The 23306-nt window shown below is 40.4% G+C and overlaps 1 protein-coding gene across 6 annotated transcripts in view; it reads right to left on the bottom strand.

Annotated features, from left to right (window-relative positions):
* SLC22A15 (solute carrier family 22 member 15) overlaps positions 1-23306 on the bottom strand; it is a 111113-nt gene that overhangs the window by 46800 nt on the left and 41007 nt on the right. For 5 of the 6 annotated variants that reach the window (XR_011494916.1, XR_006514609.2, XR_011494915.1 and 2 more), the window contains exons 5-8: positions 17244-17373; positions 12997-13212; positions 9240-9380; positions 7243-7328 (exon numbers count right to left, since the gene is read on the bottom strand). Coding sequence is in view for 2 of the 6 variants with exons in the window: in XM_014848276.3 (XP_014703762.3) it covers positions 7243-7328; positions 9240-9380; positions 12997-13212; positions 17244-17373 (573 nt within the window). In the remaining 4 variants the exon portion in view is untranslated. Of the gene's footprint in view, positions 1-1229; positions 6614-7242; positions 7329-9239; positions 9381-12996; positions 13213-17243; positions 17374-23306 lie in introns of those variants that run through there. The other variant, XM_044749221.2, reaches the window with a different exon arrangement.

Genomic DNA, 23306 nt, shown 5'->3' with positions numbered 1-23306 from the left:
AGCTCTGTTTATTACAAAATTATTTCTTATCCTTTTTGAGACTCCTGCCGGTAGAGCTGCTGGGCTGTTCGTCAACTGGAATTAATGTCAGAAAAGCTTTGCAGCCAGTAGGATGGTTCCCTGGAATCATGACCTTGGTTTTTTATCTGAAAATGAAATCAGATATTATTGGCCATTACCAATGAATGTTCGAAGCGACTGTTTAGAAAAAAAAGTGACTTAAAAGGGAAAATTAGAGTGAATTATCTTTGGGGGAAAAAAAGGGAATTCTCAAAACACTTGTATCCTTCAAGGTACTGAACTCAAGAGGTTATAAGTTAATTCCAATGATGCAGCTACTAAGGACATCGTTTTTGGAACTAGTTATCTGGAAGTTTTCTCAAAGCCCAATTGGGGTCACCAGAACAAAATGTCTCAATGTGTTATAGTTACATTTCACTGACCGAAAATAGTAACATTTCAACTTAATCATTCACTTCATTCACTAGATTGTTTTATAGCAAATTTTTGATTATTCACGTATATGTTAAAAATCCTTAAGACAGCCATAGGCCCTCTACTATGATACACAGGCTGGGCAAAGAACCACAATTCATTTTGCTTCCCTTTGGCTTTTTTTTCCTTCAAAGAAAAATACCATATATGCACAAAGTTACATCACTATAGTTTGACCATTTCTAGAATTTCTCATGCATGAAATAATTTGGTTTGTAGACTTTTGTGTCTGGCTTCTTTTAGTTAGCATAATGCTTTTGAAAATTGCTTTTTACAACATTAAATTACACATGTTGTGTGTATCAGTAATATTTTTTTGAGTAATAGTTCATCGTATGGATATACCACAATTTGTTTATCCATTCCTCTGCTGATGGGCATTTGGGTTCCTTCCAGTTGGGGGCTATTAATAAAGCTACTATGAACATTTGCATCAAAGTCTTTGTGTGCATCTGTTTCTGCTTCTTTCAGGTAAAGCTGAGTCATCTAGTAAGTGAAGTATGCTTCACTTTAAAATAAGCTGCTAACGTTTTCCAGAGTGTCTGTACCATTTGGCATTTCTATAAGAGGTCCAGTTCTTTCTTATCATTGCCAACACTTGGTATGGTCAGTCTCTTTAATTTTAGCCATTCTAATGGGTATGCAGTGGTATCCCATCATGGTTTTAATTTCCATTCCCTAATGTCTAATGATGTTGAATATTTTTTCCCATGCTTATTTACCATTTTTATATCCTTTTGGAGAAGTGTCTGTTTGACTCTTTTATTTTCTTCTCATTCCTGAACTGTACGAGTCCATCTATATTCTGGGTACAAGTCCTTTATCAGGTATATGTGCTGCAAATATTTTTCCCAGTCTGGGTCTTGCTTTTCATTTCCTTAATAATGTTTTTTGAAAAGCAAAAGTTATTAATTTTGATGCGGTCTAAGTTATGAATATTTTTCTTCTTGTGCTTTTTGTGTCCCATTTAAGAAATCTTTGCCTAACCCAAAGTCACTAGGATTTTTCTCCTATGTTCTCTCTTAAAAGTTGTCTGGTTTTTGCCTTGACATTTAGGTTTACCATCCATTTCAAGTTAATTACCGCAGATGACGTAATGTACAGGTTGAAGTCAAATTTTCTGCCTATGGTTATCCTATTATTCCAGCACTGTTTGTTGAAAAGACTATCTTTTCCCCACTGAAGTGACTTACTTTGTCAAAAATCAACTGACCATGCGCCTTCTTTCTATGTATGTTATGACTGAAGAAAATATTTTCAAAAGGCGAATAAAATCTCAACCCCCTCAAAAAATGAAAGAAAAATCAATTGACCACGTATGTGGGTCTATTTCATACTCAATTCTGTTTCATTATCTATACATCCATTCCTATGCCAATATCATACTGTCTTAGTTAATGTAACTTTGTAATAAGTTTTAAAATCAGATAGGGTAAGTCCTCCAACTTTATTTGTCTTGACAAAAATTACTTTGAATATTCTAGATCATTTGCATTTCCATTAAAATTTTAGTATTAACTTGTCAGTATCTATCAACAAAAGAAGCCGGCTGGAAATTTTATTGAGACTGTGCTGAAAACAGATCGATTTGGGGAGAAGTGACATTTTAAACTATTTTCTGATCCTTGAGCATGGTAATCTTTTCATTTATTTTATTATTATTATTACCACCAATTCACTTATTCATTCTTCTTTAATTTCTCTCATCAATGTTTTATTTTATAGTTTTCTATAGGTCTTATACATATTTTATAAAATCTCTCTCTATTGTATATTTTTATTAGAAACGGTATTGTTTTATTTCAATTATAAAATGTTTGTTGCTAATATAGAGAAATAAAATTGTGTGTCATGTGACTCTGCTAAACTCATTTATTAAATCTAGTAGGTTTTTTGTATATTCCTTAGGGTTTCCTATGGAGACAATTAGGTAGTCTTATGAATAAAGACATTTTACTTCTGCCTTTACAATTTGGATCCCTTTAATTTCTTTTTATTGCCTTAATGTATTCACTAGTAATTTCAGTACAATGCTCCATAGAATTGGAATGCTCCATAAGAGTGGATATCTGCGCCTTTTCCCTGATCTTAGGGAGTAAGTATTTAGTTTTTCACCATTAAATGTGATGTTAGCTGTAGGTTTTCCCTTAATGCCTTTTCTCAAGTTAAGGAAACTCCTACTTCTAGTTGCTGATAGTTTTTGTAATGAACGGGTGTGGAATTCTGACAAGTGCTTTTTCTACTGGCATTGAAATAATCATATGCTTTTTCTTCTTTTTTGATCTTTTAGTATGGTGAGCAAGACTGATTAGGTTTGAATATTAAACGAACCGTACATTCGTGGGAAAAACCCTGCTTGGTCATGAAGTAGTACCCTTTTTATACATTGCTGGATTCAATTTGCTAATATTTGGTTAAGGATTTTTGCATCTATATTAATGAGGGATATTGGTCTATAGTTTTCTTGTTATGTCTTTGTTTGGTTTTAGTATCAGGGTAATTGCTGGCCTCACAGACTATGTTAGGAGAGTATTCCTTCCTTTTTATGTTCTGGAAGAAAGTGTAGAATTGGCATTATTTATTCCTTATGTGTTTCATAAAATTTATTTCTACTGATATTTCTCCTGGTTGTGGGAGGAATTTTCCTGCTTATTTGCACTCCTGGTAATACTGACTGGACGTCATACATTGTGCATGTTACATTGTTAGGTGCTGGATTTTATTGTATTCCTTTAAATATAGTTGCTCTTTGTTCTGGGATGCAGTTAAGTTACTTGGAAGCACTTGATCCTTTGAGTTTTTTTAAGCCCTTTCAGGGCAAGCAGAGAGCAGCCTTTAGAGTCGGGCTCCTCTGACCCAGGTCTCTACCCAACGCTCCATGTCTGGCTGAAGGGAACACAGACGAGGCATGGCCCTAGGTTCTAAGAATTGTTCTGCCTGCTCTTTGCGGGTGGTCCTCTCCTGCATGAGGCGGTTTCCTCAACTGCGTGCGTAGCTCAGTAAGCAGCCACAGCCTCAGAGCCCTTCTGCAGATCTCTGGAGTTCCTCTCTGTGCATCTTACTCCTCTCCAGTATTTTGACCAGTAAATTGCAGCCATCTTGGCCTTCCCAGACTTCAATATCTGTCTCCACAATTCAGTAAGAGCACCAGGATTGGCTGGGCTCCTCTCCCTGCACTGTGGCTTGGACACCCTGAGCTCAGGCACTCCTGGGGGCACACTTTGCTCTTTTCCCTTCTCTCAAGAAGCACTGCCTGTCCTGTGCAGCCCGTTGTCCAATGTCTGAAAATCAACATTTCTTACATTTTTGTCTGGTTTTACAGTTGTGTAAAGCAGGCGGAGAGCTGGTTGCAATTACTACCATGGCCTGAAGTTAAAGTTCCCATAGCATTTTGTTGTCAGTTCTCATATGGTACCATCTGTCGTTTTTGGGTTTGTTTGTTTTTTTTTTTGAATCACTCATTTCCCTCACCAGATTGTAAGCTTTCGAAGACCAAGAACTAGGTCTTGTTTGTGAATAGTAGCCTGTATATAGTCGGCCCTAGAGAAGGCAAATGAATAAAGAATGGGCACACTGAGGTTGAGAAAAGAAATGAGATATAAAGCTTCTACTGTAGCTAAGTCTGAGGATGTTCCCCTCAACTGCAAAACTTGTTTACTGGGTCGTGTGCTGGGACTTCCCAGTATTCACATTCTCTGGCAGGGCCACAACTGCCAGAAACCTCCTTGCCCAGTGTCACCCTGACAACCCAGGTTCTTGAATCCTGGCCAATTTCCAAAGGGCCGCCCACCGCAGAGTTCAGAGCCAGCCCTGATTGGGCAGCGTGGGTCCTCCAAGGCTACAGCTTCACCATTTGCTATAAATACTTTGGTCCTAAAACCCTAACAGGGCAAAAAAGTATTTCTAAGAGAGCACTGACTTTAGAGTCAGAAAGACCTGAAATCTGAATCCCAGGTGTGCTTCTTACTCGCTGTGGAACCTTGGACAAGTTGTTCGACCTATCTGAGCTTTAGTTTCCCAAGGAGGATAATATGTAATACCATCTGCATATGAAGAGAACTCAGCACATAATCAACACTTAATAAATGGTAGTCAGTATTTTGGCTTAACTGGGATCCTTCAAGCAAGGAGAGAGATCAGGCAAAATGTATGTTGACCAATCTGTGGAAAAAGTTAGTGGCCACCTGGTAACATTACCCGCAGGGGAGAATATTAACTTGGAGGCCAACCAGTGTGCAAATATGTACTGGACAGGACACTTTTGTCTAATAATTATAAACCACAGGCTGAGGAATGACAAACAATTTATTTTCCAGCTTACTGGCTGACTCCTCTAGAGGTATGTACCTTTATGTCTGTGTCTCAGACACAGGGAACCACATCATAAATAGATGCTAAAAAAAGTTGGTGGGTAGAGGGGCACCTAAATTGGCAGAAAGGAGAGAATGAATGCATATTTGGTGGAAAAGTAAGGGCAAATGAGCCTAAAAAGCAATGAGAAAATGAGTGGACTCCAAGCTCACACAAGATGTTAATGGAATTTTTCAAACTACTAGGTCTCTTAATATGTATTTATCAGAACTTTCGTAACATGTAGCTTAAAGCTCAGAACTTTCAAAAAATTGAGATTTAAAAGACAGCCATCAAAATATTTTTAAAAGTAAATATGAAAGGTTCAAAGAAAGCTTCAGGAACAAATTTTTTTAGCTCAAAGAAGAGAAGATTCAGGAATAGCTAGATGACTCTCTGACAGTAGAGAAAGGATTATGCAAAAAAAAAAAAGTGGCCATCTGTTCTCTATCTCTAGTGATGAATAAAATGAAAGGAAATGGGCTCAGCTGTAGTGGAAGAGGATCATTCTAACATTCTAATAGTTATTAAAAATAGAAACAATTTGCTAAGGGACATTATGGAATTTCTTTCCCTGGAAATCTTCAAAAATAGACTAGACGTGCACTTTTCTAAGTATAATAGAGGCATCAAGTTCCTGAGGCTCATTTGTCAAGTGTGTAAGATATTCTGCTACACTATGTTCTTACTCAGTGTCCACCAAGGACACACTCGACAAGGGGTTCAAGCTGCTCTCTTAAAGCAGACTGGAAGTGAGCAGAGAGTGATGACTAGTCTGGATGGGAGACCACAAATCTGTTTTCGGTTTGGTTATTTGTAGAAAGGGCCATGTGCAGAGTCCTAGGGCGCTGGTTACCTGGAGTGTACAGATATGAGGGGGGGGAGACATTAATTGGCCTGGCTTGCAGACGTGTGATAGGTTACAGATGTGCTTACAGTGATAATGAAAAGTTTTTCTCTATGTGGTGACAAATAGAACACTGGACTATTACAGGTAGAAAACAAATGAATTTCCCAGTTGTCTATGAAAAACAAAATTGCTGAACCTAAAGCCCCACTGATTTGAAGCCCATTACTGTCTTGTCCAGAAAAACAGAACTGGGCACTGCGTTCTGCAAGCCCATGGCCGGGCAACGGCTGAGGAGGTTCTCCTTCTCCCAGCACTAGCAGAGGCAACTATTTGCTTAGAGAATAAGAGAGAGGCAAACGTGCTGAATTCTCCAGTTTCCATGATTCCATGAAAATCACTCCAAGGCTGTTCTAAATATTGGATAAAATCCAAACTAGTGAACAATCCGCACTCCGGATTCAAGGCACAGAACTTCAGGTGGCAACCAACAGCACAGCAGGGGTGGTGGAGGGTTCCAGAACTAGGACACGTGGCCTTGGAGTCTTCAGTGAGACACTGGTACAACTGAACATCCAGGAGAAGCTGTTACCAAGGGAGCATTTAATACAAGATGTGCGTTGATGGGAAAATGAATTCTTTAGCTGCATTTTTAGTAGTTATCAAAACTCTATGGTAAACCATCTCACAATGATACCCCTGGAGTACAAGCTCCATTATGGAGCCCTGGCAAAATCCAAAAGCCCCCAAAACTGGGCTTTCGTTGTACCATATAGCCCAGTAGCAGACAGTCAGTGATGATCCCCTCCTCATTGTCAAAAATCACTTCCAAAACCAGTTCTGAATGTGATCGATAGCTGGCTTGCCTCAAGTGTGCTAGTCCAAAAAAACGGTTGAGAATCAGCACTGTCCACAGAATTTCTATAGGGGGTAGAAATGAGGTTAGATAAGGATGCCTTTTTTGAAGTTGTTTGTAGACCAAAGCTACAAATATACAAAAGTACCAAAGTTTCCTAAAGATGTTTTATTCACACATTATATAAGACTGAGAAAATGTCAACTGTCACCAACAGTAAAGATTATTCTTACTGTTGCTGCTGTTATTGTTACAGGGCCTTGGGAGTACTGATGGAGACGTGGGGGTGCCAAAGCCGCCTTTAAGAACCAGCGGCTCTGACCTCCAGCCCTGCGATTGGCTGGAACAAGGAGCGCAATCTGCAGCCTTGGATGGAGCTTCTTCCGGGGCAGAACTAAACAGTCCTCATCATCATCAAATAAACAACTCTAACATCACCAGTGCTGCAGCCCAGACACCCCAGATGGTAGCTTAATCGCCTGAAAGAATTAATAGTGCACCTCTAAGCACATTATTCACCCAGAGAATAGTTTAGGCAATGGAAAGAATCTGGCCCATTATACCCCACACAATTGCTAAATAATATGCAATCACAGAAATGAAGCATGGCATATGGTAATCTCTCTACGAAATTGAGATTCATTGTAATAAAAGTGCTGTTCAAAACCCTCGTGTAGAAATTTGAAAAGCATACCTTTCTTTTCTGGAAGGAACATTACAATAAGACAAGCCAGTCCTCCCAGGCATAGAAATGCTGCTAATGTCCGCTTCCGACCAAACCTAAATAATAAGAAAGCAGACATTTCTCTTGAGAATCTTATAAATCCATCTGCTTCTTCCCTCTAACCTTCCTTTTTAAATGCCCCCAGTTTCATTATATATGCTCATCTTTTCTTAAGGAGTGAGTGGTAAATGTGACTGACCAGGACATAAAATAAATAACCATCATGAAACAAAGGAAAACTTGCTGGATGGCAGGATTAAATGATGTGTGCAAGAAAAGAACATAGCATCATTCTATCTATTTCTATGAGTATTTACTATGTCCCAGCACTGTTTTAAACGCTTTCTGTCTATTACCTTAATCCTAATAATAAGCCATAAGGCAGGTACTGTTATAGTCTCCATCATCTAGAGAATGAATCTAGCTCACTTCACTTTCTGGTTACTTGTCTCTTAAGCAGTTAAAATTTTAAAAACTGTCCAACAAGCTTCTCTCTCTTAAAACTACAAACAGAAAAAAATTTCTTGTTAGTATGGCAGAATTAAGTGAAACGTATTGCACACTTTATTGGGACAAATAATTTTTAAATAAGAGGTCTAGACTTGGAAGAAAGATATTAACATTCATAAGCCTCCCTTTCCTAGGGGCCTACAACTTGCAGGTCCTGTATTAGGAAGTTCAATATTACCTGTAATTTTTATAACAGTTTTGCCAGCGGAATTTTATAAGCCCTAGTTTAAGGATAAGCACCTGGAGGCCTAGTGAGGGAACTTGTCCAAGTCATAAAACTAACATGCGGCTGAGCCTAGATTTGAATTCAGGTCTGCCTGACCCCAAAGGTGGCACTCGTTGCCTCTGCTTCAGATTTTAATCCTGACTGTAGTGGTGGTAGCTGAGGGACAGGAAAGGATGTGAGTCTCCAGGTCATTGTGCTTAATTTAAGTCACTATCAAATGGCTTTCAAGTGACAGGAACCATGCTAGGCAGGCACCAGGGATGGAAAGACACACAGCACATTCCCTGGATAGCATCCTTCTAACGCTTTAACGGATCATCAGAAGTGTGCACAGGAAGCTGTAACAGCACAAATGAGGGGTGTGTGGCACATTGGGGATGCTGGGGACAGAGTTCTGAATATGCTGCCTGACTCAGCTCTTGGACCATGAAGAGCATAAGCTCAAGTCACTAACAGAGGCATCAGCAGAGGCAAGTGGGACTACCCCCAGAAAAAAGCCTTCGATTAAACAGAAGCCAAATCTGCCCTTCGAAATGCACTAAGCTCAATACCCATGACCACAGCCACCAAGTGCACTGCTAAAGGGATGCTGCTGTTACTAAAATGATGATTGCTGGAGAATGAGAAATGGCACAATCCAACTGACTTCTAGCTCACACAGAATGGGATTTTGAGTTGCGTTGGTCAAGGGCTTAATTACAGAAGTAATCTGAGAAAATTGAGGAAAGGGGGACCTATAAAAGAACTTTTACAAACTATTTCAAAACAGTGCTCATTGACGAAGAGCAGCAAAAGCAGGATATATTCTCAACAAAGTCAAGTGGGTCTTCAGAGGCAGGAAGAGGCTTCCCAGTTCCTTCAGTTCTCTGTTCTGTGTAAGAACTTCTAAATGACAGTGATCGGGGGGATGGAGTTCCATCTACACAGAGCCAATAATCCTATCTGTTGGGATGAACGATTACACAGAGACTCCTCAAAGACCTTCAGGTGGTAATTAATGCCTTTGAATACCAGACTCAAAATCTATACAAAAATTTGTAAATATGAAACCCAAGAAATACTGTATTAAAAAATGAATTCTAACTGTGTTTGGTCTGAAAAGAATTCTAATCACTGTGGAGTAATTAGCAGATACTGCATACGGACAGAGACAATAATATTTAGGTATTTATGTATATAAGAGAGTGTGTGTGCATTCTATATTGTGCACTTCATATTCATCTATACTCACCATTTTTGGTTAATCAAGTAGATGCAGAGAGGATAGGATGGGATCTCTATGAGGCCAGACAGGGCCAGGTTGGCATAAATATTTCCACCAAGATCCCCTGCACTTAGAGTCAGGCCATAATAGACCAAGCTGCACACAAACCTACAATTGGGGGTAAAAGACAAGAAGGACAATAGAAAAAGCACATAAGAATTTGCCATAGAAGATTCAAATACTGGTTCAATATAATGCGATCTGTCTTAACCAATAAGCTTGGCTCTCTCACTAACATTTCTATTCTAATCTAAATTTCTATACTAGGAAAAAACAAAGGGGCCTTGGAAATGATTCATCTAGATGCTATATAAAGCAAATGAGTGGCTAGCCACTGGAAGAGGAAAGACATTGTGCTTTCATCAAGCATTTCTGTGTTTAATAGAAGACAATGACTCTATTCTTACTTAATTCCACAATTTATAGAAGACTTGCCTTAGGTAACTGTTGTGATATTATCAAAATGACTCTAGAAAAGAACTCCCCTGGAGAAAGCCAACAGAGGATGGTGTTGAGAACATGGGCTGAGAAGTGACTGGATCGTCAGTGGGTCACCTGCAGGCCAGAAATGACTGACACTCCAACCCCCGACCAGGTTCTCAACCCCATCTGGCATTCAGAAGGTGCATAGGCTGCAGACACCTAGAACAGGAAAGAGAAGACCAGAGTCATGGCAGAGGCAGGATCCTCTAGGGGGGTCAACTGGGGAAGGGCTCTTTGAAAAGCCATTCACTGATTTATGCCTACTGTTGCTGAAACATTGAGGGAGCACCTCCTGGGTGGCAGGCACTAATGCTGGGCACTGAGCCTACCTCCCACAGTCTGAGAACTAAGGAGCCCAGGAACTGAGCCAAACGAAGTGCCTCCTGAAGCTCCCAGTTAGGGCTTCCTCAAGCAGAGTGAAGGGAGTAACGGGAACTTCTGTGCCTAGGAAACTGCATTATAAAAACAAAACAGAACAGAGCCAAAAAATAAAGCCCTGAAACTAAGCTTTACTAATATATGGATACATTTTGTAAACCTCTATAAATTTGTAAATTTCTATAGAAACACTTGGGCTTTGGAAGTTCACCAGTTTTTCTGTTTTTCCAATTCACTCTGACAAGTGTTTATCAAGGGGAAGTTTCCATTTGCTTCCCTTAGAAAAAGTCCAATAAGAGGTGGCTATGACGAGATCAAACAGGAAAGGAAAAGCTATACTTCTGTCTCTGCCAAAACGGTGAATTGGGCCAAGTGCCCTGGGCTATTAAGAATGGGCTACAGTAACCAAGGAGAGGGATGGGGAGGAGGGCAAGAGGGAGCCACGGAGCTGGACTGCTTCATGTTCATCCCTCTCTGGCAAATGAGCCAGGGGCAGTAGCTACTTCCCATTACTCCTTATTGGGTGGAGCTGTCACTCGTATACTATGGACAATGAGCAATGTTGTAGTCAGGACATCACACGTAAGGATGCAAGGTGACACTGAGTCGTCTGTTTTCCCTGTCCTCTAGCACCTTGCCTGTAAGCAGCAGGCTAAACTAATTTAAACCTATGCAGTTTTCCAAAATATTTTAAAAATCCTTTCTATCTGCAGTGGAGACCTCCTCTGACATAATGCTATTCCCAATGTGTTGTATGTGTTAGTGTGCGTCTACTCTGCATTTAAAATAGAAATCCCAATGAAGTAATTCCAGCCAATAGGTGTGAAAACACACATACCTATTTAAACTGAGTTGTGATGGTATCAAGTTGGGCACAAATAAACAAAGCCAGTTTAGGACACCACAGGAATTTAGCTACCAGCTGGTGGTGAGAGAGAACGGGGAGAGCATGGGCAAGGAAGGCTGATGGTCCCAAGGTGGGAACTCTGCTTGCAAGTTTCCTTGATGGCAGAGCTGATCATTGGGATGCATAATTACAGCTATTAAAATCATTTCAATCCTCTTTATGGGCCCCAAACAAAATTTAAAATGCTTGCATAATATTTAACAGTATATTTAGGGCATCAAAGAACTATTTAAAAAGGCACTACTGTGGGAAATAAACAAAGGAACAGATGTTAAACACAGAGGTATAATTTTACTCCCCAGTTAAGGCTTTCTTCAATGACAGATCCACAGAAAAGACTGTAGAATTTTATAGCGTCTTCAAAAAGAACGGCAGCATGTGGAACGACACTGTCTCTATTATCATGTGTTTTAACACTCTGAGCCCAGGGGGAAGAAGTTTATTTGAGAAGAGCTCCTTTGGCTGTGTAAGATATAAAATAAACAGGGACATTCTCCCTGGCTCTAAGTCTAGTTTGTTCATCTGTTTTTTATCCCCCAAAGGTCAGAACCCAAAAGTTAATATGCCTCGAAAAAATTAAAAACTTAAAAACAAGAAGTAGAGAATCTCTAAGAAGTCGGTGCTTCCTTCAAGGTAGAGGGTTTGACTGACTGTCTATATGACATGCATTTGCAGAGTTTTATGGAGTCCTAAGTACCTGAACAAATGTTGTAAGTTTATTAATTCACAGTAGGAAGAACCTCAAATTAGCAGCTTCTAGGCTGTGTTGCCAGGTTTGGCTTTTAAAGGTTCCCTTAATCTCCATGCCTCCAAGCTTGTGCCCTTTGTTCAACATTTATTATGCATCTGTGACATTCCAGCACTGTGCTGGCTCTGTGGGAAGGTGGCAGTTGGTGTGACCTGGCCCCGACCATACAGGTGGCAGTCAGTACTTGGTTGGGTAGGAAAACAGAATCATGATACAGAAAAATAACTTTGCAGTTTCTTATTCTCAATCTACTGTTCTTTTTAGCTTTATATATAAGATCGCGTTCATATAAAATTACCCTCATTTATCCCCACATGAAAATGTAAGTTTTCATGCAGCCTTCATGGCAAACACATACAAACCAACCACAGCACAAGAGTCCTTTAAGCCAGTAAGTATGATGTTCACACCCAATACTGGACCAAATACATCTATGGCACCCTAGCAGAACGTACGACGCTACAACATACGTGCATCTCACAAATTCTATGTATTGCCCATACATTTCTCCCCTTTCCACAACTTTATTATCTGAATGGAACCATCTTGAATCATTCAGTGCAATTTATGTTAATCCTGAGAGCATTTTGAGAGGCAGGCTGGAATATGCTAAACCAGAAAATCAGGTTCAGAGAGTGCTAATTCATTCATTCATTCATCTGCATGTGTGGCTTTGAGTCGGTCATTTTACACTCCCAGGATCCATTTGTACAAGGATAACATTTAGCCCACCCTAGTGAGTGAGTGTGTGAGAAAGCCACTCAAAATGTGGCACAGTGCATTGGGTTAGAATGTGCTATCCAACTGCTTGATGCCAAAACCAAAGGTACGTATATTTTTAAAGTCCTATTTAGAAACTCTTCTGTTTCTGATATGCTTGCTTGCTTTCCTTTTTGGGGTGGGGGGACTTAAATATTTACATGAACTACCTCATGAGCAAAGACATGTTTCTGATGACTACTTACTCAAGTTCAGTCAACCTGTGGTCAGGCACCATCACTTCCTCATTGAGATAGGGAGGGTGCCGTGAAAACAGAGGTGAGCACAACACCAGTCACTAAGGGTTGGGGGCCTTGTTTTTGTGTAAACAACCTCATGCTGACAAAAGAGGTAAAATCTTCTGTAACCCCTGAAGAAGGAGCAGATTATCAATAGACTTTTAGCAATCTTAGTTGAAGATCAACAAAACACCCCTTAGCTATAATTACCAGATGAACATCAGGGTCAGAGTGTGCCCCAAGAGGATCCGGTAACGGAACAGGTCCAGAAAACTTCCGGTCTCCTTGCAGCTCCTGTTGGCCGGATGTGTTAGTGAGAACGTACACTTGAGCTTGCGGTTCCTCTTGGCAATGAGGTACAGAGCTGTTTCAGCCTCACTCAGTCGACCCTGGGAGTATAACCAACGAGGGGATTCAGGAATGAATCTGAAAGAGATGTCATTAAAGGCTGTATATTCATACACGTACGTGTGCACAGGAAGGAGACAATTCACCCACGCAGTACACGGATTCCCTCACCACAACCGGATTCCACGTGAGGTTGAAAACATGACTCTCCCAACGACATACAGAAGAACGAGAGGGGGGACTTTCAACAGCATGCCAATGTTCAACGGTGGCCTACTTTATGAACGGAAACCAAGAACACGCTTCCAAAACAGCAGAGGAAAAGGTAAACAGTACGCATTTCCTTTTAAGCCAATTCTAATATCTGAACGGCAAGTGAAGTCTATAATACTGAATAATACAAATTCTTCATAAAGCATAATCAGAACTATGGCTCTAAATCATAGCCAAGTGTTGTCAGAATAATACTGCAGAGTTGGTAGGTTTTTTTAAGTTCTGAAGAAGTCTCACAGAGAAGATAAAAATCTTTATTATCTCATCAGAAAAAATAAATTTTTAAAAAAGTGGTTTTAACATAGTGATATGTTCTTAAGAAGGGAGAGATTATTCTAAGACTAAACATAAAAATCAAACAGGGTTGATCACATCTTAGCTACTTTTGACCATTTACTGCTTCAAAATACACCACTCAGCTGACACTCGGGCTTTAATAATACCCCGAGGCTATTTCCTGAGCCCCCAAGACCTTAAAGAATAAAGGTTATTTTCTGGTTAACTTTCAGTTACAAAACAATAGCTATTTTCTAATATGACTACAAAGGATTGAACATTTATATCACCACTGATATCTCCCAACAGTTTCAAGACTCAGACATTGTGCATCTTTTCTCCTCTTCACAGTTCTGCATACACTTTTAGAGGACTTTTCAACGACAAAACTGTAGCAGGAACGCGGAAACCGTGTTTACTAAACACATCAAATACCTTTTGATCTAACTTGACATTATTTGCCTAAAATGAAACTTGTACAAATAATATTGGCTATTTAGAATTCACCATGCCTTTCAGTAAGGATAGTGAATTGACAACAAACATCACAGAATTTGGAACTTCACGGACAGCCAGTCTGTCAACAACTATGTACTGAGCACTTGCATTTTGTATCGAGCAAACAGGTGCTGAGAATAAAGACCATGGAAACAAAAAGTCAGGGATTTTCCCAGGAGTTTTGCTACCAGGGAAAGAATATTCATGCACACCATTTGATTGTCAGCAAAAGCAGGAACAAAGGCCTTCTACAACATCCTGAAAAATCCCTTCATTTTTTCTTCGTTGCCATTTGATTATCATTACTGATACACAAGTAAATCATCAAGCGACATGTTGTTCTGCTGGAAGTTCGTTCTGCTGATCGTCAGTTGGATCAACTGGCCCTATTCACAGGGTGTGTATGAAGGACCACGTAAACTACTCGATTAAGTCTAAATACAAATAAAAAGAACAGAAGAGAGGACTTCGGTGATGAATATACAGCATACACTCGGGAAAAATAAGTGAGATACTAGAAAGTCTATCATAATAAAAATTACAACTGAGGACGACTGGGAGGACTGAAAAGGAACCAACAAGGAAATTGCCAAGATATTAACAGTGATGATCTTGGGGTGATTTAAGTCATTCCCCTCCTCCCTAATCTTCTCTGTGTTTTCAGAATTGTTTATATGCAATAAACATTACTTTATAGCTTTATAAATCACTTTTAAAGATGATATTTGAGAGATATTCAGGCTTTGGAAATCTGATTCCGAATTAATAAAACTATTTCTACTTGGGAAAAGGTTTATATTGATTACACAAACTTAGGACCTGATACTGCTCCACATCTTGAGAAGCCAATACGCTTACTTGCACAAAGTCTCGCCTAGGTGCCAATGGACAGACTGGGGAACAAGAGTTCCAACACATGAAGATTATGCACACAAAAGAGTAACATGTTTTCAAAAGAAAAAGCAAGCCTTTGAACACAATGCCTTCTTACAGCGCTGTGGTCACCTTCAGAGGCTACAGGGATAACTTAACAATGTTGCCTCTGCTCAAAATGTTCTGTAAATTTCTTAAAAGGTGGAAAATCTTTGTAAATCAAGGGAGCACTGATTTTTAAAATAAAACTACTCGAATTCAAGTATTGTGAAAATGAGGAATTTTTAAGCTAAGTAGTGTTTCTAGTAAAGCAAACCAACAAGGTATGACTCTAAAATAATGTGACTTTTTCTTATGTTGCTGATGGTTAATGCTGAAGGCAAGTTCCAAATGTTTTTGTACCAACATTTGTCCGATAGATACTAGATACGCAGGATCTACTGTGGGGAAAGCCCCGCGCTCTGGTGCTGGGGGAGATGTAACGAAGCAAAGAGCCTGCTGTTGTCAGAGTTCCTGGTGTACAGAGACTCCAGCGTGAGGCAGAAATCAGAGGACCACTCGGAGGGTGCACATTCAGTGCCGCAGGATTCAGAAAAGAAATCGAATGACTTGTAGCTGGAGGTATGATCAGGAAAAGCGTGGAGGGGGTGACACCAGAGGAAACCAGAAGGTTATTAATTAAATGAGAGGAAACGGAGAAGGGCTTTGAAAGAGCAGGCACAGCACTGAGTGGGAGGCAGAGAAGCAGACAAGCAGGTGTAGAGTGGGCACAACAGCAGCTTAGTGTGCCTGGAACGCAGAGCACGGGGACGGGGTGGGAGAAAGTTAGGAAGATAAACTGCAGCCCAACAGTGGGAAGCCTCACATTCCAGGCCTAATAGAATAAATATGTATTTCAATTTTACAGGGTCTTTTCCCTCTTCTTCCTATTTTTCATGACTTGAATTCATTTCCCATTGAGGATGTCTCCACCTAGCACTAAGCAGTATCAAACTGGGACCACACATTCAAAAACAGAAAAGCTGAACAGCTCATATCATCCATCAGAGTCGCCCTACTACTCGAGGAGAGGTGAGAGCCAGATTGGGTTGAGAAGTATGAGATTGATTAAATATTTTTTTAAAAATTCGTTTATCCACCAGTATTTACATGAATGCTTATTAATTCAAGGAACTATATTAGGTACCCACTTATTCCAAAAATTTACAGTACACAAGCTAATAAAACATTATTAGTTTCCCTTTCTAATAAAATCACCTCACTCCAATTGACATAACTAAATGCATTTAATAAATGTTGCCTTTTTAAATGTAGATTAACTATTTCTACTATATTCATTTTTGCACTTAAAAATTCTCTTACTTTCAAAGAGAATATGAAAACAGATTCCAATGCAATCTCCACCAAATGTCAATTAGTAGAATCTGAATAAAGCAGCACTAGATTAAAGATCTATCTGAATGAAAATTCTTCTCCAGGCATCCCTCACCGTATGGCACAGAAGAAAGCTGGTACCATCAGCTGAGCATTTGATTTACCCCAAAGATTTTCATGATTAAAGTTAGAAGTTTGACACTTCAGGAGAAAACCTTTCATAAGCACATTACAACTTCTGGTGAAACAGCCCTAAGTTGGTGGCTCACCTTACAGCATTCAGAGAGCCACAGTGTGACACTCTGGGCAAGCCACGGTAGAACCCTGCCCTGACCAGGCAATCATCCTTTCACTGCTGTGAGCCCGTGCACTCTAAGGATTTCTCCCATATGGAAGAATCTTCCAGAGTCTACATTTAGAGGCCCTGAAGTGACACTCATCTGTAGGATGAATCGATGCCTCTACAATATCATACCTCAGTCACACACCTGCACGGGATCTGATCCAGCCTGAAGAGCTTTAAGTTTGAGGCATTAGGTTAAAAAAGAGATTGTTACCCTACGTCAACAATTTGAAGGTTAAAATGCAGTCTATTGAGAGTTTACTTTAAACAAGGGATACCTGCATTCTGAATTAATTTAGCATCTCTCTTCCCAGGAGCTGCCAAGCATTGGAGCACGTGAGGAATTTAGTTCTTCACCAAAGTCAGTTCAGGCAAACTCCTGAAAGGGAATAACGTCGCTCATTGACCCGCATCCTCTTAAGACATTCCTTCTGCTTATTAAATTAAAACTCTAAGAGGAAAAACTACTTACAAAGATAAGAGAAAGACCACTGTTCCCTGCAGGTTAACCAGAACGGCTAGGGTCCTCCAGGAGCGGATGAAGTATCCCAACAGGGCATACTGGGCGATGCCGACCGCGAAGAAGAGGCCACCGATCGATCCTAATTCAGGGAAAAGAGACCTGTTACTGGAGCGAGCACCATCTGCAGCACGATTTCCAACCCAGGTCACAGAGACAATTCCTTCCTTGTGAGACATTAGCAGAAAAGAAAAACCTACAGAAAAATCGAGCATCAGATGATAAAACTTAGAAGAGGGGCCAGCAAATTCGTGGACAAGGAGGAAGGACAGATGAAAAATACAAACCACACGTGGTCAAGATGAATTTTAAGGGTCTGCCTAAATGCTCTCTGCCTTGAATGTGGTACCGACATCTGCCTGAACCCGTGGCTGAGGTCTGGAAATGTTTTTTGCTCTATGGCAATAAGGTCTTTGGGTCGTGAGATTATTGCAACGCTGGGATTTCATCTTTAAGACACAAGTTGTCCCTGAAATCCTTATGAAATCACAGCCTGCTCCCCAGTTCTCCCTATCACCCTTCCCTGCCTAATCTATCACCGTCACATATATGACATTTTATATTTATTTGATTCTCATCTGTCTCTCCCAAGTAGAAAGCTCCACGAAGCATGGATTTTTGTCAGCACACTGAGAGAAGAAAATCAACGATGGGACTGTTAAGAATCCTATATTTTTTTAAATAAATGCTGAGATGGGTTAAACCCGTGGCTTGCCCAATATACTGGCAAATTTTATACCTCTGACACACTTTCTCTAAATCCTTCCATTGCTATTAGTAGTAGTAATAGCCACTATTTATGTATATAAAAGCTACTATTTATTGAACATCAAGCCTTTTACATACATTGTCCTATAAAGTAGGCACCATTATTAGCCACAAACGAAGTGAGGAGGTAGCTCAGAAGGTGCGGGGCCACTGTGTAAGGACATGGAGCTGTGTGTGGCATGGCTGGGACTTGTACCCCGGCTAGTATGACCAGGGAGTCTGCATCGTATACCATTCCTCTCTCTATCACCCTTCTAGGAAAAGGTGATTTCAGAGGGCATCCCATAGCAATAGGACTTTGTTGATCTCGTTACAATAATTTTGTACACCAATCCTGTAAAACAAATGTTTTCTTTTATTCTTGTCCATAGATTATCAATCTACAGCAAAAAATAATGACTTGTACACTGTTTGCCCTAGAGAGGAGAAGGGAGAACTGAAAGGGAGAGCTGGCAGGACGGCACGTTCAGCAGGTTCAGACCATGTGGTCCAACAGGTAAGGCAATGGGGACAGTGTGATTTCCCTGGAAATTTAAGATAATAGTTATCACAGGTTCATTACAGTGCATCAAATAGCACCTGGTTCCCAAGAATAAGGCTTTTTGTCACTGCTCAGAACAGTTCTGAGCACTCAGTATCTACTGACAACAATGAAGCCAAAAAGAAGAGAGCCCAGAGGATGGGACCATTTCAGATGGACTAAGTTCAGATCCTAGTTCTGCCACACGCTACTGTGTGACCTTGGGCAAATCACTAACTGTCTCCGAGCCTCAGTTTCCTCATCAGTGCAACATAAATAATACCACCTACCTCAAAGGGTAGTTTTAGTATCAGACTAAATAAGGTATGCTATACAAATGTTAGTTATATTGTCCTGTACTATGGGTATAGCCCTGTATTTCTATTAACCTCCCCAAAAAACCCAGCTGAAAGCCTCCTGTGGTGAACAGCTATTACAAAATATTGTCTACCTAGCACTCGTTCTAAATCCAACAACCTCTCTTTCATATTTTGGAGACCTGACCTCCACTTACTTCATCTCTGTGGTTCAAGTGGGGGCTGCCTATCATAGATCCCCTAGCTGCAGGGGTGACCTCAGCTGGGCCAATCAGAGCTCTTCCTCAGGATTTTAAATACTGGAATTGGTGGTGAAGGTGAGAGCTTCTGGGCCCTATTCCTGACTGAGCAAAGGAAGCTTCTCAGAGGATGGGGAGCAGAGATGAAAAGCATCTGACTTCCTGCTCTGGGCATCTCTGAGGTCTGGCTCTTCTGTGGTTTGGTTGTTAACCAAGTGATTTCCCTTTATACATAAGCTCCTCGGAGTTGAGTCTCTGTCACTTAAAATCAGTAAGACTCGGTATCAATTGATATGATGGACAAGAGGAAATGATTCAGAGGTTCTAGTTTGACGAACTTAAATATTGTGATAACATTACCAGAAATAGAGGTCCCGGAGATGATGGAGGTTTTAGAAAGAAAGCAAGACTTTTATTTAAGGAACCAATAGACATCATATGTCACGTCCAGCAAGAAGCTGCACAAGTATGCCAGGAAATGACAACAGGGATAAGGTGCAGAGACGTAGACGTGATAAGGCTCTAGGTTATTTGGTTAAAAAAATTAATAAAAATGAACACTTTAAGTCACCACTTTTACGTACTGTAATTCTGGACAGCAACTATTGTAACTGTAACTATTTATGAGCCTTTAGGTATTTATGCCTATTTGTAAGATCCCTTTTCTGCTTATTTTCATTTCAACTCTGCTATTCCTGCTCACTTTGTACTAGTAAAAGCTTCATTTCAGCAGGTTAGAAAATAGTGTATAGTGATGACTTCATTTCTATAAATGGCACCAATGATTCATCCAGTTTTCAAGCACAGTCCATGAAGTCTCATTGATTCCTCTTTCCCTCCTTTAGAAGTCCTATTCCCACCAGAATCCAGCTCAAATGTACCCTCTCTTCTCCTCCACTACTCCCACCTTGTCTAAGGCACCAGCAGGCTCCCCGTGGCCAACCACAAGAGCAACCTGAATGACCCCTCAATTCCTACCCTTGCTCCTCTACAATCCATTCTTCACACGTCTACCAGAGTACTGTTTCTGTGCATAAGGTCCTATGGCACCTCTATCTAATTTGCCTACTGGCTTCCCACTGCACTTCCAGTAAAATGCTCATTCCTCATTTGGCCTGTCATGGGCCCAATATAGTCTAGTCCCTCCAACCTGATCTCACCCCATCCCCCCTGACTCTCCACACGGCAGCCACGGGCATCTTCCCAGGCCCTCGAAGAAGCTCATTCCTGCCTCAGGGCCTTGGTCCTTGCCATTCCATCTGGCTGGAATGTTCTCTCAGAATTTCACACGCCCAGGTCTTCCTCATCATTCACGTCTGAGATCAAACACCTACATCAAGGTTTTCTCTATCCTATTTAATGTAACTGTCTCCTACAATTACTGTCTAGTCCATTACTCTGTTTAATTTTCTTCATTGTACTTATAATTTTCTGAAATTATCTCATATTTCCTCTGCCTCTCCAGATTAAAATATAAGTTGCATAAGAGCAAGGAGCTTCTCCCACCTGCCCCTGGCTTGTCCACCCTTTCATTGCAAGTGCCTAAAAAAGCAGTGTCTGGTACATGGCAGGGTCTGTTGAATAAATGAATGTTGAGGAACAGATATGCAAAGGAAGGGCTCTGGAAGGACACACAGCAATACGTTAGCTGTGCTGGTCTCTAGCTGGCTGGGACCAGATGTATTCTCCATATTTCACTTGTATATATATCTTACTTTTTTTACCATGAACATCAGTTCTTTTTGTTACAACATATTAATACTATAGAATACAATTAAATAATAAATATATTAATATGAAAATTTTCATACTTTAGTATTTTATTTTTTAATCCTCAATAATTTTCCATCAATTATCTTCATTACTCTTGTTAATTACGACCCTGCAAATTGGTCAAAAATGGGTGTTTTCAGTTTACACTTATACTTTTTTGTACATACTTTATACAGTATTTTATACATAATGCAAATATTATTTTGAATCAAGCATAAATTTCCAAATTGCTTTTTTACTGCTAAATAATTAGGCCACTTCGAGCTAATCCCCTATGGCTGATCATTCAGGTTTTTTCCAAACTTCTTGCAACTCATTAGCATATTTGAAGTCATAGGCGTGTATAAGATTGTGCTGGAGAGAATCCAGCTTGTACAGAAGGCCGAGGACAAAACTCTGGGGAAGACCCTGGTTCCCAGGAAAGGGACGTAGGAAGCTCCTCAGAGAAGAGCTCCAGGTGCGCAGAATCTGACTTCTGTCCTGGGTACAGTCAGGGTACCCACCCTCAGGGAACTCTCTCACGCTCGCTCTGAATTTCACACTGAATTTGGCAACCATCTGGTTCCACTGTGGCAGGTTTCTCTCCTTTCTCTCTTTTTTTCTTTGCTACAGAAATTTTAACAGCCTCATCTTAACTCAGCTTCAAGGACAAGAACAGCACATTAAAGCACTTTAATAGGAATCTGTTCACTGGCTTTGGGTGACTGGAAAAGGAGCAAGAGACCAGGAAGTCTTTCTTTTTGCCCCAAACATGCAACAGGACAGGAATAATGCTAGATAATCTGGCAGGGTGGGGGTAGGAGATGTGTTTTGTAAAAGAGCATCTTCTTCATGGAATGACTAAAGGCAAATGTGAATATTTTAATAGAGGAACGTTCTGGGTACATGAAAAACATGTACTCATGATGCTCGACGTGAGCAAGATTTTGGACTTCAGGAAAACCACAACCACAGGAGAGAGCGCCTTTGTGTCCTTCCTGGATAATGTGAGTGATCATGATCACCATCATTACTAATTTCTTGGAAAGTCCCGGCAAGTCTAGTCCCGGCAAGTCTGACCCCACTACTTGAAAAAATGACATTAAAGTGACAATGCAAATTAAAGACTCAGAAGTTTTCTCATTGGTCCTAACTTAGGAGCTAGGTTAGGAGAAAAAGGAGCCCATCCCAAAAGGCTTTGGAAGCTTCCATAGACAGAGTAAATCATAAAACGCTGCTGAGTGGGAGATGGAAGAAAGCCTGTGCTGCTAGGACGGAGCTGGTGTCTCTATCCAGCCTAGTTCTAACTTGTCCAACTCTACACATCCTTCAGCTTAGACAACAGTTTACTGGACATAGAAATAGAGCGGAAGTCTATTTTATTTAGCTTTTGTCTTCCAGCTCAATTCGTTAGCCCTCACCAACTTTGAAAACAGTATTGGTTAGAAAGAACAGGCCCACCACGCCAGCAGTCATGTGAGGTGACACACTCAAGTTCTAAGAGGAGAGTCCTCAGGGAACAGTGGGAAGGACATGAGCTTGAGCATCAGCCAGACCCAGGTTGCAATCCTGGTCCTATCAGTTATAAGCTGTGTGAAAACAGCCATATCACCACCTTTCAGGGGCTCAGTTTCCTCATCTATAAAATGAAGGTAGAAATTCTTAACTTGCAAGCTCTGGGAATATTACAGATATGTGTCAAATGCCTAGGGCGGTACCTGGCACATAACAGATGCTCAGCAAATGGTAGCTGGTGTCCCCTGATCCTCACTTAGACACATTTCTATCAGTCACACGGTCAGCTTACTTCCCATATTAGTACAAGAAGATCAGTAGTACTCAATAAATGTCAAGTGAATGAAGAGCAAAACCGACAAAAACTTATCATTGCAAACCCACAGAATACAAAGTAGAATCTTAGATGTCACTCTCCCAAGACATTATTTTAAGTCAAATAAACTTTTTAAATCATTTATTTTACTGTAACGTAGTTCTTGAGAAGATGACGGGATGGTTAAAAATAATACAGAATGTGGCCTCCATTTTGGAGCTTAAACATCAGTAAAAAAAAATGCTACAATAGTACAGCCTGCTGGCTTGAAGAGAACAGTATAAGTCAGAAAGGCCTATGAGACAAGGATTTAATAAAATAGAATAAGAAGGCTCTGAGAAAGGAGTTTCTGGTATTTCTATTCCTATCTCTGCACTGCTTCTCAGTTTGAGGTAAAAAGCAGTTAATGCCCTTCTGAGGAAATCGACACTCCCACAACCATGTGTAGACACCTGTGAGGATGGGGGGCAAGCGCACCATCAGTGAGGCAGGCCCCAGGACAGACATGCCACAGAGGACAACAAATAAAATGACTCGTTCAAGGTCATACAGAATAAACTCAGGAAAGCAAATCAAATAGTTGGACAG

The sequence above is a fragment of the Equus asinus genome, chromosome 16 (assembly GCF_041296235.1).
Source record: "Equus asinus isolate D_3611 breed Donkey chromosome 16, EquAss-T2T_v2, whole genome shotgun sequence".
NCBI lineage: Eukaryota > Metazoa > Chordata > Mammalia > Perissodactyla > Equidae > Equus > Equus asinus.
This window is presented reverse-complemented; position numbering and strand designations above follow the sequence as displayed.